Here is a 24,084-nt window from a genome sequence, read left to right as displayed (position 1 = left end):
CGCTCAAAGAGCATCAACAAGAGATTTCTCTATAGGCCTATTTATTCCATATTCAAGAGACATGTTTTGTGATGCACTTGGGTTCATGCATTATGCAATTTATATGGGTCAGCTTACTGTGTGATAACAAAATGTCCCCGTAGGCTTACTTTATCTACACTCTTCTCAGTTACTTACTTAAAATGTGCAAATATTTCACTGGGTCACTGACATTAATTAGCCTACTGATGAAGTTCACCTGAACAGATGTAGAATTGCAGTAAATCAGCTCCAAAAATCAGCTTCAAAAGCTGCCTTTGCGTCGTGTGTTCTGATGTACATGGTCATGTGTGTGTGTGTATGCTGATGTAGAAAGATATGATTCTCCTGTATTATTCATTATCCCTGGGCACACATGTCAAGTACATATCCTGTATCTGTTTGTATCTTATGATCCCTATTCTGTACACAGGTGTATGCCATTCTGGTGAGCCACCCGCCTCAGTCGAATGACCATCTGACCCCCACACCCGTGTCCTACACCGCAGGGTTCTACCGTATCCCTGTGGTTGGGCTCACCACCCGCATGTCCATCTATTCAGACAAGGTGAGAAACGCACACACACAGACAAACCCATAGACACACACACAATGTGATCTTTTATATGTTGTTTTATTTATATCTACAATCAGACTAGTGGTAGCGTGGTTAACAGACAGATATCCCAGTGCTTAACCACTTCACTCAGCAGGGTGGGGTCTCTATGTGCTACATGGGATAATTTTATTAGTCACATATTGAAATTCCAGCTCCACTCGAATCTGTCTGTCATAGTTATTCACTGTCATTTTTCTTTCACTGTCATTTTTCTCCTGTGATGTTGTTTTTGTATGCACTTTCAAATATGTGGATTTTCTCAGGCCTACTCTGACATATTTTCCCACGAGAAATACATTAGAGCAAAACATCAAAGGTCTATTAATGCTTTAAAGCAATGCTTGAAGCTGCTGCTTTTAGAATTAAGTGACAGCACAGGTCCTCAACATGGTAAATCGTTGTTTTAACCAACACAAAATCCACACGTTGGGCTCTGTGTTGCCTCCGTTGAGCTAACCTGTTCAATCAATCAATCAATCAATCAAATGTATTTATAAAGCCCTTTTTACATCAGCCAATGTCACAAAGTGCAATACAGAAACCCAGCCTAAAACCGCAAACAGCAAGCAATGCAGATGTAGAAGCACAGTGGCTAGGAAAATCTCCCTAGAAAGGAAGGTTACCTAGGAAGAAACCTAGAGAGGAACCATGCTCTGAGGGGTGGCCAGTTCTCTTCCGGCTGTGCCGGGTGGAGATTATAACAGTGCATGGCCAAGATGTTCAAACGTTCATAGATGACCAGCAGGGTCAAATAATAATAATCACAGTGGTTGTAGAGGGTGCAACAGGTCAGCACCTCAGGAGTAAATGTCAGTTGGCTTTTCATAGCCGAGCATTCAGAATTCGAGAGAGCAGGTGAAGTAGAGAGAGAGAGAGAATCGAAAACAGCAGGTCTGGGACAAGGTAACACGTCCGGTGAACAGGTCAGGGTTTTATAGCCGCAGGCAGAACTGTTTACGACCCTGCCTCACGCAGGAAGCGGCGCAGGTCCTAATCCAGGCACTTGTCATCTCCCGTCTGGATTACTGCAACTCGCTGTTGGCTGGGCTCCCTGCCTGTGCCATTAAACCCCTACAACTCATCCAGAACGCCGCAGCCCGTCTGGTGTTCAACTTTCCCAAGTTCTCTCACGTCACCCCGCTCCTCCGCTCTCTCCACTGGCTTCCAGTTGAAGCTCGCATCCGCTACAAGACCATGGTGCTTGCCTACGGAGCTGTGAGGGGAACGGCACCTCCGTACCTTCAGGCTCTGATCAGGCCCTACACTCAAACAAGGGCACTGCGTTCATCCACCTCTGGCCTGCTCGCCTCCCTACCTCTGAGGAAGTACAGTTCCCGCTCAGCCCAGTCAAAACTGTTCGCTGCTCTGGCACCCCAATGGTGGAACAAACTCCCTCACGACGCCAGGTCAGCGGAGTCAATCACCACCTTCCGGAGACACCTGAAACCCCACCTCTTTAAGGAATACCTAGGATAGGATAAAGTAATCCTTCTAACCCCCCCCCCCCCCTTAAAAGAGTTAGATGCACTATTGTAAAGTGGTTGTTCCACTGGATATCATAAGGTGAATGCACCAATTTGTAAGTCGCTCTGGATAAGAGCGTCTGCTAAATGACTTAAATGTAAATGTAAATGTTTAAACTGGAGCAGCAGCACGACCAGGTGGACTGGGTCCCAGGGCTCAGTTCCTCCGGGAGGGGGAGGGAGAGAGAGAATTAGAGGGAGCATACTTAAATTCACACAGGACACCGGATAAGACAGGAGAAATACTCCAGACATAACAGACTGACCCTAGCCCCCCGACACATAAACTATTGCAGCATAAATACTGGAGGCTGAGACAGGAGGGGTTGTGAGACACTGTTCCCTCTACTGTGTATCTTTCCTCCAGAGCATCCACCTGTCTTTCTTGCGTACCGTGCCCCCCTACTCCCACCAAGCCCAGGTGTGGTTCGACATGATGAGAGAGTTCCGCTGGAACCACATCATTCTGATAGTGAGCGACGACCACGAGGGCCGCGCTGCCCAGAAGAGGCTGGAGACCCTGTTGGAGGAGAGGGAGACCAAGGTGAGACTGCCGGGCCCAGAAGCCATGTTTAACAACACTGTCTGTCTATCTGTCTGTCCGTCCGTCTGTCTGTGCGTCTGTACTCTTGTGTGTCGAACTTGCATTCAGTATCACAAAGGTCCTCTATGTACTGTTTGTAATTATTTTTATTTTCTGTTACGTGAGCACATTTTTTCCCCATCTGTTACATTGGCTAACATTTTTTTAATGCTAGAGGCATCAACAGCGTCCTAAGTGGCTATCTGGCAAAACTCTGTATTTTCCACTCATTTCACATTACTTTTACCATAGTCAAAATGTGTCCATCCACAACAGGAGCGCAATGAGGGACCTAACCTGGGGCTACGCAAAAAATCGAGGATTTTCACATAGTTCAATTAGTTACTAGATCTTCTTCCAACAGTTTCTTGGTTTCCGTTAAATTGTGCCCAAGTCTTGGAATAAATGTGGACAATTTTTTGCTGAGGTAGGATAACTATGGTTTTCATCCATAATTCAGAATTTTTGGAGGTATACATTTTTTATGCACGAATGGCGTTTGTGTTCGCATTTAGTGCTATAGAAGCTGAAAAGCTCTACTTCTTGTATGTTGTTTAACGGTATCTGAATTTCCAGTCTTTGTTGTGTAGCGTTGTGTGCAGTCTGCATTTGAAAGAATGGAACTTTTCCTGTTTGTTAGTTAAAATTGGGTTGCTTGTCTATCTGCCCACAACAAAATGGAAATAGATCCCCCTGATGGGGGAAACATTTATGGTAGCTGTCCCAGAAAGCACTAAAATCATCTCGATGGGACACAGTGAGGTGTAGTTACCCTAAAAAATGCCCAGAGAAGCGTCAAAACTATGTAGCATTATAGCAGGTATGACTTTGCTGTTTTTGTTTAAGAGTATTTTTGCGTTTCTTTGTGTTTGGATGTTATGCTGGTGAATGAGGACCCAAAAGCGACGTAATAGAAACAGAGTCTTTATTCCAGTCTTAAACAAACAATGATTCTCCTGGATATCATCAAAGGTAAATCCAAAACAGGAAACTGAAATCCTCTCGTCAGTAGAGAGGAACGACTGGAGACGCGACCACAGACTGCAGGTCGCTTCAGGAAGGCACAGGCCGTAGCTGACATAGACACCTGCTCACACGCAGCATCTGAAGAAGGCAAAAACACGACAGGGCGGAACAAGGACACAGAACAGCAAACATCAAACAAGAATCCGACAAGGACAGAAGCGGAAAACAGAGGGAGAAATAGGGACTCTAATCAGAGGGCAAAATAGGGGACAGGTGTGAAAGAGTAAATGAGGTCGTTAGGAGAATGAGAAACAGCTGGGAGCAGGAACGGAACGATAGAGAGAGAGAGCGGGAGAGGGAGAGAGGGAGGAGGAGAGAGAGGGATAGAAAGAGGGAAAGAACCTAATAAGACCAGCAGAGGGAAGCACAGGGACAAGACATGATGATCAAAGACAAAACATGACAGTACCCCCCCACTCACCGAGCGCCTCCTGGCGCACTCGAGGAGGAACCCTGGCGGCAACGAAGGAAATCATCAATCAGCGAACGGTCCAGCACGTCCCGAGATGGAACCCAACTCCTCTCCTCAGGACCGTAACCCTCCCAATCCACTAAGTACTGGTGTCCACGTCCCCGAGAACGCATGTCCATGATCCTCCGTACCTTGTAAATAGGTGCGCCCTCGACAAGGACGGGGGGGGGGGGGGGGGGAAGACGAACGGGGGCGCGAAGAAAAGGCTTGACACAAGAGACATGGAAGACAGGGTGGACGCGACGAAGATGTCGCGGAAGAAGCAGTCGCACAGCGACAGGATTGACGACCTGAGAGACACGGAACGGACCAATGAACCGCGGAGTCAACTTGCGAGAAGCTGTCGTAAGGGGAAGGTTACGAGTGGAAAGCCACACTCTCTGACCGCGACAATACCTAGGACTCTTAATCCTACGTTTATTGGCGGCTCTCACAGTCTGCGCCCTGTAACGGCAAAGTGCAGACCTGACCCTCCTCCAGGTGCGCTCACAACGTTGGACAAAAGCCTGAGCGGAGGGAACGCTGGACTCGGCGAGCTGGGACGAGAACAGAGGAGGCTGGTAACCAAGACTACTCTGAAACGGAGATAGCCCGGTAGCAGACGAAGGAAGCGAGTTGTGAGCGTACTCAGCCCAGGGGAGCTGTTCTGCCCAAGACGCAGGGTTTCGAAACGAAAGGCTGCGTAATATGCGACCGATCGACTGATTGGCCCTTTCTGCTTGACCGTTAGACTGGGGATGAAACCCGGAAGAGAGACTGACGGAAGCACCAATCAAACGACAGAACTCCCTCCAAAACTGTGACGTGAATTGCGGGCCTCTGTCTGAAACGGCGTCTAAAGGGAGGCCATGAATTCTGAACACATTCTCAATGATGATTTGTGCCGTCTCCTTAGCGGAAGGAAGCTTAGCGAGGGGAATGAAATGTGCCGCCTTAGAGAACCTATCGATAACCGTAAGAATCACAGTCTTCCCCGCAGACGAAGGCAGACCGGTAATAAAGTCTAAGGCGATGTGAGACCATGGTCGAGAAGGAATGGGAAGCGGTCTGAGACGACCGGCAGGAGGAGAGTTACCTGACTTAGTCTGCGCGCAGTCCGAACAAGCAGCCACGAAACGGCGCGTGTCCCGCTCCTGAGTAGGCCACCAAAACCGCTGGCGAATAGAAGCAAGCGTACCCCGAACGCCGGGGTGGCCAGCTAACTTGGCAGAATGAGCCCACTGAAGAACAGCCAGACGAGTAGAGACAGGAACGAACAGAAGGTTACTAGGACAAGCGCGCGGCGACGCAGTGTGAGTGAGTGCTTGCTTTACCTGTCTCTCAATTCCCCAGACAGTCAACCCGACAACACGCCCTTCAGGGAGAATCCCCTCGGGGTCGGTAGAAGCCACAGAAGAACTAAAGAGACGGGATAAGGCATCAGGCTTGGTGTTCTTATTTCCCGGGCGATAGGAAATCACGAACTCGAAACGAGCGAAAAACAACGCCCAACGAGCTTGACGTGCATTAAGTCGTTTGGCAGAACGGATGTACTCAAGGTTCTTATGGTCAGTCCAAACGACAAAAGGGACGGTCGCCCCCTCCAACCACTGTCGCCATTCGCCTATGGCTAAGCGGATGGCGAGCAGTTCGCGGTTACCCACATCATAGTTGCGTTCCGATGGCGACAGGCGATGAGAAAAGTAAGCGCAAGGATGGACCTTATCGTCAGACTGGAAGCGCTGGGACAGAATGGCTCCCACGCCCACCTCTGAAGCGTCAACCTCGACAATGAATTGTTTAGTGACGTCAGGAGTAACAAGGATAGGGGCGGATGTAAAACGCTTCTTGAGGAGATCAAAAGCTCCCTGGGCGGAACCGGACCACTTAAAGCAAGTCTTGACAGAAGTCAGAGCTGTGAGAGGAGCAGCCACTTGACCGAAATTACGAATGAAACGCCGATAGAAATTAGCGAAACCGAGAAAGCGCTGTAACTCGACACGTGACTTAGGAACGGGCCATTCGCTGACAGCCTGGACCTTAACGGGATCCATCTGAATGCCTTCAGCGGAAATAACAGAACCGAGAAATGTGACAGAGGAGACATGAAAGGCGCACTTCTCAGCCTTCACGTAGAGACAATTCTCTAAAAGGCGCTGGAGTACACGTCGAACGTGCTGAACATGAATCTCGAGTGACGGTGAAAAAATCAGGATATCGTCAAGGTAAACGAAAACAAAGATGTTCAGCATGTCTCTCAGTACATCATTAACTAATGCCTGAAAGACAGCTGGAGCATTAGCGAGACCGAACGGCAGAACCCGGTATTCAAAATGCCCTAACGGAGTGTTAAACGCCGTTTTCCACTCGTCCCCCTCTCTGATGCGTACGAGATGGTAAGCGTTACGAAGGTCCAACTTAGTAAAGAACCTGGCTCCTTGCAGAATCTCGAAGGCTGACGACATAAGGGGAAGCGGATAACGATTCTTAACCGTTATGTCATTCAGCCCTCGATAATCCACGCAGGGGCGCAGAGTACCGTCCTTCTTCTTAACAAAGAAAAACCCCGCTCCGGCGGGAGAGGAAGAAGGCACCACGGTACCGGCGTCGAGAGAAACAGACAGATAATCCTCGAGAGCCTTACGTTCGGGAGCCGACAGAGAGTATAGTCTACCCCGAGGGGGAGTGGTCCCCGGAAGGAGATCAATACAACAATCATACGACCGGTGAGGAGGAAGAGAGTTGGCTCTGGACCGACTGAAGACCGTGCGTAGATCATGATATTCCTCCGGCACTCCTGTCAAATCACCAGGTTCCTCCTGAGTAGAGGGGACAGAAGAAACAGGAGGGATAGCAGACATTAAACACTTCACATGACAAGAAACGTTCCAGGATAGGATAGAATTACTAGACCAATTAATAGAAGGATTATGACATACTAGCCAGGGATGACCCAAAACAACAGGTGTAAAAGGTGAACGAAAAATCAAAAAGGAAATGGTCTCACTGTGGTTACCAGATACTGTGAGGGTTAAAGGTAGTGTCTCACATCTGATACTGGGGAGAGGACTACCATCTAAGGCGAACATGGGCGTGGGCTTCCCTAACTGTCTGAGAGGAATGTCATGTTTCCGAGCCCATGCTTCGTCCATAAAACAACCCTCAGCCCCAGAGTCTATCAAGGCACTGCAGGAAGCAGCCGAACCGGTCCAGCGTAGATGGACCGACAAGGTAGTACAGGATCTTGATGGAGAGACCTGAGTAGTAGCGCTCACCAGTAGCCCTCCGCTTACTGATGAGCTCTGGCCTTTTACTGGACATGACATGACAAAATGTCCAGCAGAACCGCAATAGAGGCAAAGGCGGTTGGTGATTCTCCGTTCCCTCTCCTTAGTCGAGATGCGAATACCTCCCAGCTGCATGGGCTCAGTCTCTGAGCCGATGGGAGGAGATGGTTGAGATGCGGAGAGGGGAAACACCGTTAACGCGAGCTCTCCTCCACGAGCTCGGTGACGAAGATCTACCCGTCGTTCTATGCGGATGGCGAGTGCAATCAAAGAGTCCACGCTGGAAGGAACCTCCCGGGAGAGAATCTCATCCTTAACCTCAGCGTGGAGTCCCTCCAGAAAACGAGCGAGCAACGCCGGCTCGTTCCAGTCACTGGATGCAGCAAGAGTGCGAAACTCTATAGAGTAATCCGTTATGGATCGATCACCTTGACATAGGGAAGCCAGGGCCCTGGAAGCCTCCTTCCCAAAAACTGAACGATCAAAAACCCGTATCATCTCCTCCTTAAAGTTCTGATAAACGTTAGAACACTCAGCCCTTGCCTCCCAGATAGCTGTGCCCCACTCCCGAGCCCGACCAGTAAGGAGTGATATGACGTAAGCGATCCGAGCTCTCTCTCCTGAGTATGTGTTGGGCTGGAGAGAGAACACAATATCACACTGGGTGAGAAAGAAGCGACACTCAGTGGGCTGCCCAGAGTAACATGGTGGGTTATTAACCCTAGGCTCCGGAGACTCGGAAGACCAGGAAGTAGCTGGTGGCACGAGACGAAGACTCTGAAACTGTCCTGAGAGATCGGAGACATGAGCGGCCAGGGTCTCAACGGCATGACGAGCAGCAGACAATTCCTGCTCGTGTCTGCCGAGCATTGCTCCCTGGATCTCGACGGCAGTGTTGCGAGAATCCGTAGTCGCTGGGTCCATTCTTGGTCGGATTCTTCTGTTATGCTGGTGAATGAGGACCCAAAAGCGACGTAATAGAAACAGAGTCTTTATTCCAGTCTTAAACAAACAATGATTCTCCTGGATATCATCAAAGGTAAATCCAAAACAGGAAACTGAAATCCTCTCGTCAGTAGAGAGGAACGACTGGAGACGCGACCACAGACTGCAGGTCGCTTCAGGAAGGCACAGGCCGTAGCTGACATAGACACCTGCTCACACGCAGCATCTGAAGAAGGCAAAAACACGACAGGGCGGAACAAGGACACAGAACAGCAAACATCAAACAAGAATCCGACAAGGACAGAAGCGGAAAACAGAGGGAGAAATAGGGACTCTAATCAGAGGGCAAAATAGGGGACAGGTGTGAAAGAGTAAATGAGGTCGTTAGGAGAATGAGAAACAGCTGGGAGCAGGAACGGAACGATAGAGAGAGAGAGCGGGAGAGGGAGAGAGGGAGGAGGAGAGAGAGGGATAGAAAGAGGGAAAGAACCTAATAAGACCAGCAGAGGGAAGCACAGGGACAAGACATGATGATCAAAGACAAAACATGACATTGGAATCCCGTCATTGGAATTTGCATTGATTGCTTAAGGAATGTGATTGTTTGAGGGATGTACATTTTTACTTTTGTTAGGCCTTGGTTGCTGTTTTTGCGTCGAATGATTGTGGGTTATTTACTGTATATTTGGAGAGAAATCTTATGTTGAAAATTATTTTACCAGGTATGCTGACTGAGAACACATTCTATTTTACAGCAACGATCTGGGGAATAGTGGTGGAGTGGTGGGGGGATGAATGAGCCAATTGGAAACTGGGGATGAATAGGTGGCCATGATGGTATGAGGGCTAGATTGGGAATTTAGAATTGCTGATTTTGTTTCCTTTGGTATAAAAAAAACCTGTATATTTAATCCCGATATCAATCTATATTAACTATCTAATCTAATCTAATCAACTATCTTATCCAGTTATAGTTACATAACATAGCATTATGAAACTTGCAATTTTAGGATCTCCTGGTAAATGAGACTTTGGTTGTGGCCACTGTACAGTTTTATATTTGCCTATTTTTAAGCCAACATTATTTCTTATTAATACCTTAATAATTTTTTATGTCATTAGTCTCGGCGCGAACCAGGAAGTTCCGTGGCAGAAATAAGCTAAAGAGTGTTCGGAAACCCGGTGTAAACCAGTGACGCCTCACAAGACGTCAAACCAATCAAATGCCTTGCTTTGGCACAGCTCCAAATATGCTTGCCTGATTAGTGCCCTAAAAGCAACAGTGAGGAGAAAAAACATCACCAAAACAAGGACTGTTATAGCAGCAAAGGGTGGACCAACTCCATATTAATGCCCACGACGAGCAGATGTCCACATACTTTTGGCAATGTAGAGTACCTTAATAAAAAATTACTCAAGTAAAACTTTATTTGTGTGACGGGGGTGGCTTCTATCACTGTAATTGTCTACATAATTTCCAATCCCCCATATATATATTTTGTAAATATATATTATTTTAAATATATATATACAGTTGAAGTTGGAAGTTTACATACACCTTAGCCAAATACATTTAAACTCAGTTTTTCACAATTCCGGTTTGTAGGCCTCCTTGCTCGCAGGCGCATTTTCAGTTCTGCCCACAAATTTTCTATAGAATTGAGGTCAGGGCTTTGTGATGGCCACTCCAATACCTTTCCTTTGTTGTCCTTAAGCCATTTTGCCACAACTTTGGAAGTATGCTTGGGGTCATTGTCCATTTGGAAGACCCATTTGCGACCAAGCTTGATGTTGCTTCAATATATCCACATAATTTCGTTCTTCATGATGCCATTTATTTTGTGAAGTGCACCAGTCCCTCCTGCCTCAAAGCACCCCCACAACATGATGCTGCCACCCCCGTGCTTCACGGTTGGGATGGTGTTCTTCGGCTTGCAAGCCAACCCCCTTTTTCCTCCAAACATAACGATGTTCATTATGGCCAAACAGTTCTATTTTTGTTTCATCAGACCAGAGGACATTTCTCCAAAAAGTATGATCTTTGTTCCCATGTGCAGTTGCAAACCGTAGTCTGGCTTTATTATGGCGGTTTTGGAGCAGTGGCTTCTTTCTTGCTGAGCGGCCTTTCAGGTTATGTCGATATAGGACTCGTTTTTACTGTGGATATAGATACTTATGTACCTGTTTCCTCCAGCATCTTCACAAGGTCCTTTGCTGTTGTTCTGGGATGATTTGCACTGATTTCCAAAATACGTACGGCTGCGTGGTCCCATGCTGTTTATACTTGCGTACTATTGTTAGTACAGATGAACTTGGTACCTTCAGGCATTTGGAAATTGCTCCCAAGGATGAACCAGACTTGTGGAGGTCTACAATTATTTTCTGAGGTCTTGGCTGATTTCTTTTGATTTTTCCATGATGTCAAGCAAAGAGGCACTGAGTTTGAAGGTAGGCCTTGAAATACATCCACAGGTACACCTCCAATTGCCTCAAATGATGTCAATTAGCCTAACAGAAGCTTCTAAAGCCATGACATAATTTTCTGGAATTTTCCAAGCTGTTTAAAGGCACAGTCAACTTAGTGTATGTAAATTTATGACCCACTGGAATTGTGATACAGTGAATTATAAGTGAAATAATCTGTCTGTAAACAATTGTTGGAAAAATGACTTGTGTCATGCACAAAGTAGATGTCCTAACTGACTTGCCAAAACTATAGTTTGTTAACAAGAAATGTGTGGAGTGGTTGAAAAATGAGTTTTAATGACTCCAACCTAAGTGTATGTAAACTTCCGACTTCAACTACATACAGTATCAGTCAATAGTTTGGACATACCTACTCATTCAAGGGGTTTTCTTTATTTTCTACATTATAGAATAATAGTGATGACATTAAAACTATGTAATAACACATATGGAATCATTTAGTAACCCAAAAAGTGTTAAACAAATCAAAATGTAAAAATGTAAAAATGTATTTTATTTTTGAGATTCTTCAAAGTAGCAACCCTTTGCCTTGATGACAGCTTTGCACACTCTTGGCATTCTCTCAACCTGGAATGCTTTTCCAACAGTTTTGAAGAGGTTCCCACATATGCTGAGCACTTTTTTGGCTGCTTTTCCTTCCCTCTGCAGTCCAACTCATCCCAAACCATCTCAATTGGTCGGGTGATTGTGGTCGGGTGATTGTGGCCAGGTCATCTGATGCAGCACTCCATCACCCTCCTTCCTTTTCAAATTGCCCTTACACAGCCTGGAGGTGTGTTGGGTCATTGTCCTGTTGAAAAACAAATGATAGTCCCACTAAACGCAAACCAGATGGGATGGTGTATCACTGCAGAATGCTGTGGTAGCCATGCTGGTTAAGTGTGCCTTGAATTCTAAATAAATCACAGACAGTGTCACCAGCAAAGCACCCCCACACCATCACACCTCCTCCTCCATGCTTCTCGGTGGGAACCACACATGTGGAGATCATCCGTTTACCTACTCTGCATCTCACAAAGACACGGCGGTTGGAACCAAAAATCTCAAATGTGCTCATCAGACCAAAGGACAGATTTCCACTGGTCTAATGTCAATTGCTCGTGTTTCCTAGTCCAAGCAAGTCTCTTCTTCTTATTGGTTTCCTTTAGTAGTGGTTTCTTTGCAGCAATTTCACCATGAAAGCCTGATTCATGCAGTCTCCTCTGAACAGTTGATGTTGAGATATGTCTGTTAGAGTTAACTCTGGGTCTTCCATTCCTGTGGCGGTCCTCATGAGAGGCAGTTTCATCATAGCGCTTGATGTTTTTTGCGACTGCACTTAAAATACGTTCAAAGTTCTTGAAATTTTACACATTAACTGACCTTCATGTCTTAAAGTATTGATGGACTGTCGTTTCTCTTTGCTCATTTGAGCTGTTCTTGCCATAATATGGACTTGGTCTTTTACCAAATAAGGCTATCTTCTGTATACCACCCCTACCTTGTCACAACACAAATGATTGGCTCAAACGCATCAAGAAGGAAAGAAATTCCACAAATACATTTTTAACAAGGCGCACCTGTTAATTGAAATGCATTCTAGGTGACTACCTCGTGAAGCTGGTTGAGAGAATTCCAAGAGTGTGCAAAGCTGTCATCAAGGCAAAGGGTGGCTACTTTAAGAATCTCAAATATAAAATATATTTTGATTTGTTAAACACTTTTTTTGGTTACTACATGATTCCATATGTGTTATTTCATAGTTTTTATGTCTTCACTATTATTGTACAATGTAGAAAATAGTATAAACGAAGAAAAACCCTTGAATGAGTAGGACAAAGAAAAACCCTTGAATGAGTAGGTGTGTCCAAACTTTTGACTGGTACTGTATATTTTTATTTTTATTTTCCTTCTATATTATTTTCCCCTAACCCTACCACCCCTCCTCTAATTGGAGTAAACTAGAGCACAACAATACTTAGGCTTCCACTTCCAGCTTATACACACTACATACATTTCACAGACAGTATATTTTACGTTAGTTATCTTTTGTTTGTTTTTATTTCCAGCTACCCTCAACACCTTCCATCTATCTCTAAAGACCATCCCGTTTTTATTTCTAACTGCCATATATTTTTCCACTGTGCTGTAATGTTTCTGAACCTTTCTATTTTCATAGTTTCTACAGATTGTAAATTAAAGATACACACCTTTGCTAAGATTATTATTATATCATTGATCGATTGAATATGACTTATCAAATCACAGAGCAGTGCTATTTCCAGAGTTAGCTCCAAGTAAATGTTGCATTTTTTTCAGTCATTCCTGAACCTGCTACCAAAAACAAGCTACATTTGGGCAGTAACAAAACAAGTGATCTGTCTCTTCGCAGCAAAATCTGCAGAGCTGGGATGGTTGTATCCCCCATAATGTATATATAACATTCTATTGGTTGCAAAAACTTTGTATAATAATTTTAATAGAAAAATTACACGTTTTGAATCCAGCGTCATTTTATGTCTCAGTTCATAAACCATTTGCTATGGAATTGGTACATTGAAAATCTCCTTCCAACTATTTTGCAACCTGTATAGTGCAGCTGTCAATTCTTTGGTCCTTACATTAAACTGTCATACTTTTTGATTCATTACAGTTTTCTTTAGCCAATTTTGGTATTTAATGCAGGGCTGATAGACAGGTTCCTTACCTTCTCCCTTTTCCTCTTGCCTCCTCCATTTTTGCGGTAATTCTTCAATCAGTTGGTTGTGATTTTGGATAGAGCAGACATTTCCATATATTGTTGTTAACTGCATGTGTGACATAACTCCACCAGTCCTATTTATGATATAATTCCCAAAGATTATACAGTTTTTAACATTGTTTTCAAAAATATTTATTTTTACAAATAAATTATTGTATTTGAGTTTAACCATAATATTTGTTATAATATTTGTTCTGTCTTTTCTGGTGGATTAAACTGAAATTGCAACCAACCTTCTATTGCTTGTTTTAAAAATAATAATATAGTAATATTTTGTAGATAATACAATTTTGAAACATTCTTACTAATCTGCTGGAGAACCAGTTCGGATTTAAGCATAGTTTGTGTATGACTGAAGCATTTAGTGAGAGGTCAAATGCTTTAATATTTTATCATTTCTGCCCTCCAAATTCATATTCATTATATAAATAGGCCTGTTTAATTTTGTCTGGCTTGCCGTTCCAAATAAAGTGGAATATCTTTTGCTTATATTATTTCAAAAACAAATTGTTAGGTGTAGGCAGGGCCATAAGTAAATAGATAAACTGGGATGTGACTAAAGAATTAATCAGGGTGATTATTTCACAAGTAGACAGTCCTTTCCATGGTAGCAAGATCTTATCTAACTTTCTATTAAAATGTAATGTAGTAAGATCCTTTATATCTTTTGGGATATGAATACTGAGTATGTCCACTTCACTGTCGGACCATTTTATTGGTAAACTACACGATAATGTAAAAGTTGTATTTTTTAGAGATCCAATACGTAATATGGTGCACTTATCATAATTCGTTTTATTTCAGATAGGTTAGAAAAATTATCTATATCCTCTATGAGGCTGTGCAGGGATCCAAATTGCGGATTTAAAAGAAAACATGAATCTTCAGTGTACAATGACACCTTTGTTTTAAAGCCCTGGATTTTTATCCCGTTGATATTATTGTTGGATCTGATTTTAACAGCTAACATTTCGATGGCCATAATAAATAGATATGACAATAATGGACAGCCTTGTTTTAATCCTCTTGACAATTTTATACTTTCTGAGAAGTAGTCATTATTTCCTACTTTACACCTGGGGTTACTATAGATAACTTTAACCCATTGTATAAGAGATTCTCCAAAATTAAAACAGTCCAGGCATTTATATTTAAATTCCAGTCGTACTTTATCAAATGCCTTTTCAAAGTCAATTATGAATACCAGGCTTGGTTTCCCAGATTTTTCATAATGTTTTATTGTTTCCAGTACTTATCTTATATTATCTCCAATGTATCATCCATGTAAAGAACCTGTTTGATTAGGATGAATAATATCCGATGCTACTCTATGCATTTTGCTAGAAGTTTGGCATCACAACACTGAAGTGTATGAGGTCCATTTTTTATTTAGGTGGACTGGATCTTTATGTTTACCATCTGGGTCCTGTTTCAGTAATAGTGAAATCAGACCTTCTTGCTGAGTATCTGATAGTCTACCATTTTTATAGGAGTGGTTAAAACATGTTAATAACGGACCTTTGAGTTCATCGAAAAATACTGGATATACCTCAACTGGTATGCCATCCAGCCCTGGAGTTTTCCCAGACTTGAAAGCTTTAATTGCATCTAGAAGTTCCTCTGTAATTAGGCCTTCACATGAGTCTTTCTGTATAGCTGTTCATTTTACACTATTAATAGAAAAAAATCCTTACAATTAACTTCAGTTAGTGGAAATGGAGGAGACTGAAATGAAAACATATTTTATTTTTATTTTTTACCATTATTTTACCAGGTAAGTTGACTGAGTACACATTCTCATTTGCAGCAACGACCTGGGGAATAGTTACAGGGGAGAGGAGGGGGATGAATGAGCCAATTATAAACTGGGGATTATTAGGTGACCATGATGGTTTGAGGGCCAGATTGGGAATTTAGCCAGGACACCAGGGTTAACACCCCTACTCTTACGATAAGTGCCATGGGATCTTTAATGACCTCAGAGAGTCAGGACACCCGTTTAACGTCCCATCCGAAAGACGGCACCCTACATAGGGCAGTGTCCCCAATCACTGCCCTGGGGCATTGGGATATTTTTTAGACCAGAGGAAAGAGTGCCTCCTACTGGCCCTCCAACACCACTTCCAGCAGCATCTGGTCTCCCATCCAGGGACTGACCAGGACCGACCCTGCTTAGCTTCAGAAGCAAGCCAACAGTGGTATGCAGGGTGGTATGCTGCTGGCATATGATGAAAGTACTTTGCTTCCTCTTTCAAAATATAGTTTGGTGAATCATGGATGACTCCGTCATTTGTAACACGTTTCTGTAAATTATTTTTGGTAGCATTTATATGTTGAGGACTAAACAATTATTTGGTGAATTTTTTCCCATATTCCATCCAGTTCGCTTTATTTTTATATTATGAACTGGGTGGTTCGAGTGTCACGCCCTGACCATAGAGAGCCCTCGGGGTTCTCTATGGTGTAATAGGTCAAGGCGTGACTAGGGGGGTTTCTAGGTATTATATTTCTATGTTGGTGTGTGTGTATGGTTCCCAATTGGAGGCAGCTGATAATCGTTATCTCTAATTGGGGATCATACTTAGTGTGTCCTTTTTCCCACCTGCTATGGGGGATATTGTTTTGTATGAGTGCCTATGTGCGCTGTGTATTTCACGATCGTTATATCTTTGTTGTTTTGGAAGTTTCACTATCATTAAAATGTGGAACTCTACTCACGCTGCTCCTTGGTCCAATTATTCATACGACGGTCGTGACATCGAGCCCTAAATGTTGATTGGCTGACAGCCGTGGTATATCACACTGTATACCACGGGTATGACAAAACGTTTATTTTTACTGCTCTAATTATGTTGGTAACCAGTTTATAATAGCAATAAGGCACCTTAGGGGTTTGTGATATATGGCCAATATACAGTGGCTAAGGACTGTGTCCAGGCACTCCGCCTCGTGCATAAGAACAGCCCTTAGCCGTGGTACATTGGCCATATACCACACCCCCTCGGGCCTTATTGCTTAATTATATTACGCTTGATTTTTCTTGAATAAGTTCCTCCATTTCTTTTCTTTTTTCCTATATTCTATATTCTTTGCCTCTCTGTTACAGCTTTTATTGCTATTTATCTGTACTGTTAGTTCCTCTATTTCCTTTTTTAAGATGATCTCTTTTGACCTATATTGTTCTTACTTTAAATATGAGTATTGAATTGCATGGCCTCTAAAGGCACCTTTAAAAGTGTCACATACAAAAAGGGGATCTGCTGTACCTATGTTATGTAGGACAGTCAGTTATAAATTATTCTGTCTTGGTTAAAAACAATTTGTCATCCATTAGGCTTTAATTACATTTCCAATATCCTCACACTCGTGGAAATTCTGTAAGAGTAATGTGTATACCAATTATTTGATGGTCTGACTGTATTCTGTACCATATCAACATTCCTTTAACTTTCGGTGCCAGCGAAAATGACATAAGAAAGTATTCAAGATGACTAGCGTGATTGAACCTCTGCCATGTACAGTACCAGTCAAAAGTTTGGACACACCTACTCATTCAAAGGTTTTTCTTTATTTGACTATTTTCTACATTGTAGAATAATCGTGAAGACATCAAAACAATGAAATAACACATATGGAATCATGTAGTAACCAGAAAAGTGTTAAACAAATCTAAATATATTTTATATTTGAGATTCTTCAAAGTAGCCACCCTTTGCCTTGATGACAGCTTTGCACACTCTTGGCATTGTCTTAACCAGCTTCATGAGGTAGTCACCTGGCATGCATTTCAATTAACAGGTGTGCCTTGTTTAAAGTTAATTTGTCAAATGTATTTCCTTCTTAATGCATTTGAGCCAATCCGTTGTGTTGTGAGAAGATAGGGGTGGTATACAGAAGATAGCCCTATTTGGTAAAAGACCAAGAACAGCAGTCCATCATTACTTTAAGACATGAAGGTCAGTCAATGCGGAACATTTCAAGAACTTTGAAAGTTTCTTCAAGTGCAGTCGCACCATCAAGCGCTATGATGAAAAACCCTTGAATGAGTTGGTGTGTCCAAACTTTTGACTGCTAACGTACAAGAAGGTAAGAAGGTTTGCTATGTCTGTCAGCGTAGTGTCCAGAGCATGGAGGCGCTACCAGGAGACAGGCCAGTACATCAGGAGACGTGGAGGAGGCCGTAGGAGGGCAACAACCCAGCAGCAGGACCGCTACCTCCGCCTTTGTGCAAGAAGGAGCAGGAGGAGCACTGCCAGAGCCCTGCAAAATGACCTCCAGCAGGCCACAAATGTGCATGTGTCTGCTCAAACGGTCAGAAACAGACTCCATGAGGGTGGTATGAGGGCCCGACGTCCACAGGTGGGGGTTGTGCTTACAGCCCAACACCGTGCAGGACGATTGGCATTTGCAAGAGAACACCAAGATTGGCAAATTCGCCACTGGCGCCCTGTGCTCTTCACAGATGAAAGCAGGTTCACACTGAGCACATATGACAGACGTGACAGTCTTGAGACGCCGTGGAGAACGTTCTGCTGCCTGCAACATCCTCCAGCATGACCGGTTTGGCGGTGGGTCAGTCATGGTGTGGGGTGGCATTTCTTTGGGGGGCCGCACAGCCCTCCATGGGCTCGCCAGAGGTAGCCTGACTGCCATTAGGTACCGAGATGAGATCCTCAGACCCCTTGTGAGACCATATGCTGGTGCGGTTGGCCCTGGGTTCCTCCTAATGCAAGACAATGCTAGACCTCATGTGGCTGGAGTGTGTCAGCAGTTCCTGCAAGAGGAAGGCATTGATGCTATGGACTGGCCCGCCCGTTCCCCAGACCTGAATCCAATTGAGCACATCTGGGACATCATGTCTCGCTCCATCCACGAACGCCACGTTGCACCACAGACTGTCCAGGAGTTGGCGGATGCTTTAGTCCAGGTCTGGGAGGAGATCCCTCAGGAGACCATCCGCCACCTCATCAGGAGCATGCCCAGGCGTTGTAGGGAGGTCATACAGGCACGTGGAGGCCACACACACTACTGAGCCTCATTTTGACTAGTTTTAAGGACATTACATCAAAGTTGGATCAGCCTGTAGTGTGGTTTTCCACTTTAATTTTGAGTGTGACTCCAAATCCAGACCTCCATGGGTTGATAAATTTGATTTCCATTGATATTTTTTGTGTGATTTTGTTGTCAGCACATTCAATTATGTAAAGAAAAAAGTATATAATAAGAATAGTTCATTCATTCAGATCTAGGATGTGTTATTTTAGTGTTCCCTTTATTTTTTTGAGCAGTGTATATCTCACTAGGTCAGGACTTTTAAGCCTCCATGTTGTATATCCACTAGTTCTAATATATCCATAATATTCGTAATTTTCTTAAGTGCATGAGGGTGATAGTTTTTAGTGTGATTTCCTCTACTGTCAATTGAGGTACTTAAAACCCACCATAATAATTGAGTCATGTATTGCCTGTAAGATTGATAAATGATTATATATATTTTTAAATATAATTATTTGGACAATATAGATTAATAAGCCAAATCTGTTTATGGTCCAATAGCATATTTAAAAGGATCCACTTTCCTTGCGGATCTGTTTGAACAGTTTGCACATTTGGATCAAAATGATTGTTAATTAATATCATTACTCCTTTTGAGTTTCTTTGCCCATGGGATAAATATATTTTGCCCTCCTAGTTCTTTTTCCATACAATTTTGTCTAAAGGTGTAGAATGAGTTTTCTGTAAACGATAGATATTATATTCCTTCTCTTTTAGCAATGAAAAGACTGATCGTCCTTTCTAATTATCTGCTAAGCCATTACAATTATAACTAGCTATACTTATTTCACCACTTACCATAATGAGATACAATTTTTGATTATACAGTACTTACCATAATATATGTTTGTAAACTTAGCATTAAGGAGTACCATGATAATTGAGTGTCCGTATAGCTGTACCATGATATTTGCACTGTTAAGAAGAAGTAAACCTCTAATTGTCCTCCAATATTCCACCCGCTAAAACTTCCCCCCATCCCAAGTTTGGTTGTCGTTCCAGTGATTGGCTGATCATCCCTGTACACATGGATACTAGGGCCTTTAAGACATAGGGGCCCATCCTTTAAAAAGAGCACCTGGTGCCACCTACAGTACAGAACCAGAACTCATCACACTTTTCCAATCAAACAAAACACACAGGCACACCATCTTCCTACACACCAGCACTCCCCTCATATATACTGTACACCCGTACATTGCCACATACTGTGCCTTTTATGTCCTCTGTTTGTAATGTTTTTATTTTTTACCTTGTTGATTATTAGTCACATGCGCTGAATACAACAGTGAAATGCTTACTTACAAGCCCCTAACCAACAATGCAGTTTAAAAAGAAATAAAAGCAACAAGTAGTTAAAGAGCAGCAGTAAAATAACAATAGCGAGACTATATACAGGGGGTCAATGTGTGGGGGCACCAGTTAGTTGGGGTAATTGAGGTATTATGTACAGTTATTAAAGTGACTGTGCATAGATAATAACAGAGAGTAGGAGCAGCGTAGAAGAGTGTGGGGGGGGGGGGGGGGGGGGGTGGGGGTGGGGGTGGGGGGCAATGCAAATAGTCTGGGTAGCCATTTGATTAGAGGTTCAAGAGTCTTATGGCTTGGGGGTAGAAGCTGTTTAGAAGCCTCTTGGACCTAGACTTGGCGCTTCAATACCGTTTGGCGTGACGTAGCAGAGAGAACAGTCTATGACTAGGGTGGCTGGAGTCTTTGACAATTTTTAGGGCCTTCCTCTGACACCGCCTGGTATAGAGGTCCTGGATGGCAGGAAGCTTGGCCCCAGTGATGTTCTGGGCCGTACGCACAACCCTCTGTAGTGCCTTGCGGTCGGAAGCCGAGCAGTTGCCACACCAGGCAGTGATGTAACCAGTCAGGATGCTCTCGATGGTGCAGCTGTAGAACCTTTTGAGGATCGGAGGACCCATGCCAAATCTTTTTAGTTTCCTGAGGGGGAATAGGTTTTGTTGTTCCCTCTTCACGGCTGTCTTGATGTGTTTGGACCATGTTAGTTTGTTGGTGATGTGGACACCAAGGAACCTGAAGCTCTCAACCTGCTCCACAACATCCCCGTCGATGAGAATGGGGGCGTGTTCGGTCCTCCTTTTCCTGTATTCCACAATCATCTCATTTGTCTTGGTCACGTTGAGGGAGAGGTTGTTGTCCTGGCACCACACGGCCAGGTCTCTGACTTCCTCCCTGTAGGCTGTCTCGTCGTTGTCGGTGATCAGACCTACCACTGTTGTGTCATCGGCAAACTTAATGATGGTGTTGGAGTTGTGCCTGGCCGTGCAGTCATGAGTGAACAGGGATTACCGGAGGGCCCTGAGGGGCCCCTGTTTTGAGGATCAGCGTGGCGGATGTGTTGTTACCTACCCCTACCACCTGGGGGCGGCCCGTCAGGAAGTCCAGGATCCAGTTGCAGAGGGAGGTGTTTAGTCCCAGGGTCCTTAGCTTAGTGATGAGCTTTGAGGGCACTGAGCTGTAGTCAATGAATAGCATTCTCACATAGGTGTTCCTTTTGTCCAGGTGTGAAAGGGCAGAGTGGAGTGCAAAAAAGATTCCATCATCTGTGGATCTGTTGGTGCAGTATTCAAATTGGAGTGGGTCTAAGGTTTCTGGGATAATGGTGTTGATGTGAACCATGAATGTGAACCATCAATGTGAACCATTGATGTGAACCTTCCTTTCAAAGCACTTAATGGCTACAGGCGTGAGTGCTACGGGTCTGTAGTCATTTAGGCAGGTTACCTTAGTGTTCTTGGGCACAGGGACTGTGGTGGTCTGCTTGAAACATGTTGGTGTTACAGACTTGGACAGAGAGAGGTTGAAAATGTCTGTGAAGACACTTGCCAGTTGGTCATCGCCTGCTCGGAGTACACGTCCTGGTAATCCGTCTGGCCCTGTGGCCTTGTGAATATCACACAGTTTTTCGGAATAGCTGGTGCTCTCATGCATGTTTCAGTATTATTTGCCTTGAAGCGAGCATAGAAGTAGTTTAGCTCATTTGGTAGGCTTGTGTCACTGGGCAGCTCTCGGCTGTGCTTCCCTTTGTAGTCTGTAATGGTTTGCAAGCCCTGCCACATCCGGCGAGTGTCGGAGCCAGTGTAGTACGATTCGATCTTATTCCTGTATTGACACTTTGCCTGTTTGATGGTTCGTTGGAGGGCATAGCAGGATATCTTATAAGCTTTCGGGTTAGAGTCCCGCTCCTTCAAAGCGGCAGCTATAGCCTGTAGCTCAGTGTGGATGTTGCCTGTAATCCATGGCTTCTGGTTGGGATATGTACGTACAGTCACTGTGGGGACAACGTCATCGATGCACTTATTGGTGAAGCCAATGACTGATGTGGTGTACTCCTCAATGCCATAGGAAGAATTCCAGTCTGCGCTAACAAAACAGTCCTGTAGCTTAGCATCTGCTTCATCTAACCACTTTTTTATTGACCGAGTCACTGGTGCTTCCTGCTTTAATTGTTGCTTGTAAGCAGGAATCAGGAGGATAGAGTTATGGTCAGATTTGCCAAATGGAGGGCGAGGGAGAGCTTTGTACGCATTTCTGTGTGTGGAGTGAAGGTGGTCTAGAGTTTTTTTCACTCTGGTTGCACATTTAACGTGCTGATCGAAATGTGGTAAAACGGATTTAAGTTTCCCTGCATTAAAGTCCCCGGCCACTAGGAGCACCGCCTCTGGATGAGCGTTTTTCTGTTTGCTTATGGCAGAATACAGCTCATTGAGTGCGGTCATAGTGCCAACATCGGTCTTTGGTGGTATGTAGACAGCTACGACAAATAAAGTATGAAAACTCTCTAGGTAGATAGTGTGGTCTACAGCTTATTATGCGATACTCTACCTCAGGCGAGCAAAACCTCGAGACTTCCATAGATATCGTGCACCAGCTTTTGTTTACATATATGCACAGTCCGCCACCCCTTGTCTTACTAGACGCCGCTGTTCTATCCTGCCGATACAGCGTACGTATAACCAGCCAGCTGTATGTTAATAATGTCGTCATTCACCCACGACTCAGTGAAGCATAAGATATTACAGTTTTTAATGTCCCATTGGTAGTTTAATCTTCCTTGTTGGTCATCGATTTTATTTTCCAATGATTGCACGTTAGCTATAAGAACAGAAGGCAGGAGGGTTTATTCAATCGCCTTCGAATTCTCAGATGGTAGCCCGACCTCTGTCCTCTTTTTCTCCGTCGTTTCTTCACACAAATGACAGGGATTTGGGCCAGTATGTCGTTCACGTCGGTCCTGAATGTCCTGAAGTTATTTTCGGTCATAAGAGACGGTAGCAGTAACATTATGTACAAAATAAGTTACAAACAACGCAAAAACATGAACATAAAAACCCAATCGGTTAGGAGCACGTAAAACATCAGCCATGTTCTCCGGCGCCACTTTTGTTTCCCAGTTACTTGTATTTGGGAATTTATTATTTCATGAATTTTATCTATTTAAAAATACTATACATAAAAAATTAACACAAATAATTTTACAACATTCCCTAACTTGAATAGTATAGTGTATTTATAATTTCTTTAGTAATTTCTTTATTTTATTATATCTGTTTATTTTTTTATGACAATCATTAACAGTGTTGGATGTTCCATTTTATTTAGAATAACCATGGAGTGGTCTTGGTGTCTCTGAACAGTTGGTTATCAATGTATAGCTTGTCTACTTTGCCCAGGGTTTTAACCATTATTTCATCTTTTAAGGATGCACATTTGGCAACAATTGTGCGCTCGTATCCCTGTCCTCTCTGTCTAAAACGATGTACCAGTTTGAGTTTAATTTGGTCGACAGTGCTGTCTGGGATCTGTAGCGGTTTAACCATAAATTATTTCACCACAATCTATGGATCTACACCTTCATTTTCTTTAATTCCGGTAAGCACCAGATTTCCGCGCATTGATATAGTCTGTATATCAAGTAAGGATTATCTTAACAACGTTCTCTCTCTTTTAAATTCATTAACATCATTACATTGACTGTACCCTGAAGCTTTTTTGTTTATTTTTCCAGTGTCGTGGCTTTCTCATCACTTATTTCAAGGCTCATTTTAAGGCTTGCCTTCATCTCATGTATATCTTTACAGACTAACCTGCCTAAATGACTCACATCGTTGTGAGAATCCTGTTAATTGACTACAGCTCAGCGACCAACACCATAGTGCCCACAAAGCTCATCACTAAGCTAAGAATCCTGGGACTAAACACTTCCCTCTGCAACTGGATCCTGGACTTCCTGACGGGCCGCTCCCAGGTGGTAAGGGTAGGCAACAATACATCTGCCACGCTGATCCACAACACCGGAGCCCCTCAGGGGTGCATGCTCAGT

General features: G+C 43.8%; 1 protein-coding gene across 4 annotated transcripts in view; it reads left to right on the top strand.

Annotated features, from left to right (window-relative positions):
• Positions 1-24,084, top strand: part of grin1b (glutamate receptor, ionotropic, N-methyl D-aspartate 1b) — a 66,402-nt gene that overhangs the window by 4,780 nt on the left and 37,538 nt on the right. For all 4 annotated transcript variants that reach the window (XM_071402323.1, XM_071402321.1, XM_071402322.1 and 1 more), the window contains exons 2-3: positions 452-586; positions 2,528-2,704. In XM_071402323.1, the coding sequence (XP_071258424.1) occupies positions 452-586; positions 2,528-2,704 (312 nt within the window). The remainder of the gene's footprint in view (positions 1-451; positions 587-2,527; positions 2,705-24,084) is intronic.

The sequence above is a fragment of the Salvelinus alpinus genome, chromosome 5 (genome assembly GCF_045679555.1).
Source record: "Salvelinus alpinus chromosome 5, SLU_Salpinus.1, whole genome shotgun sequence".
In the NCBI taxonomy this organism is placed as follows: domain Eukaryota; kingdom Metazoa; phylum Chordata; class Actinopteri; order Salmoniformes; family Salmonidae; genus Salvelinus; species Salvelinus alpinus.
Note: the sequence above shows the minus strand (reverse complement) of the source record. Positions and strands in the feature narration are given on the sequence as shown.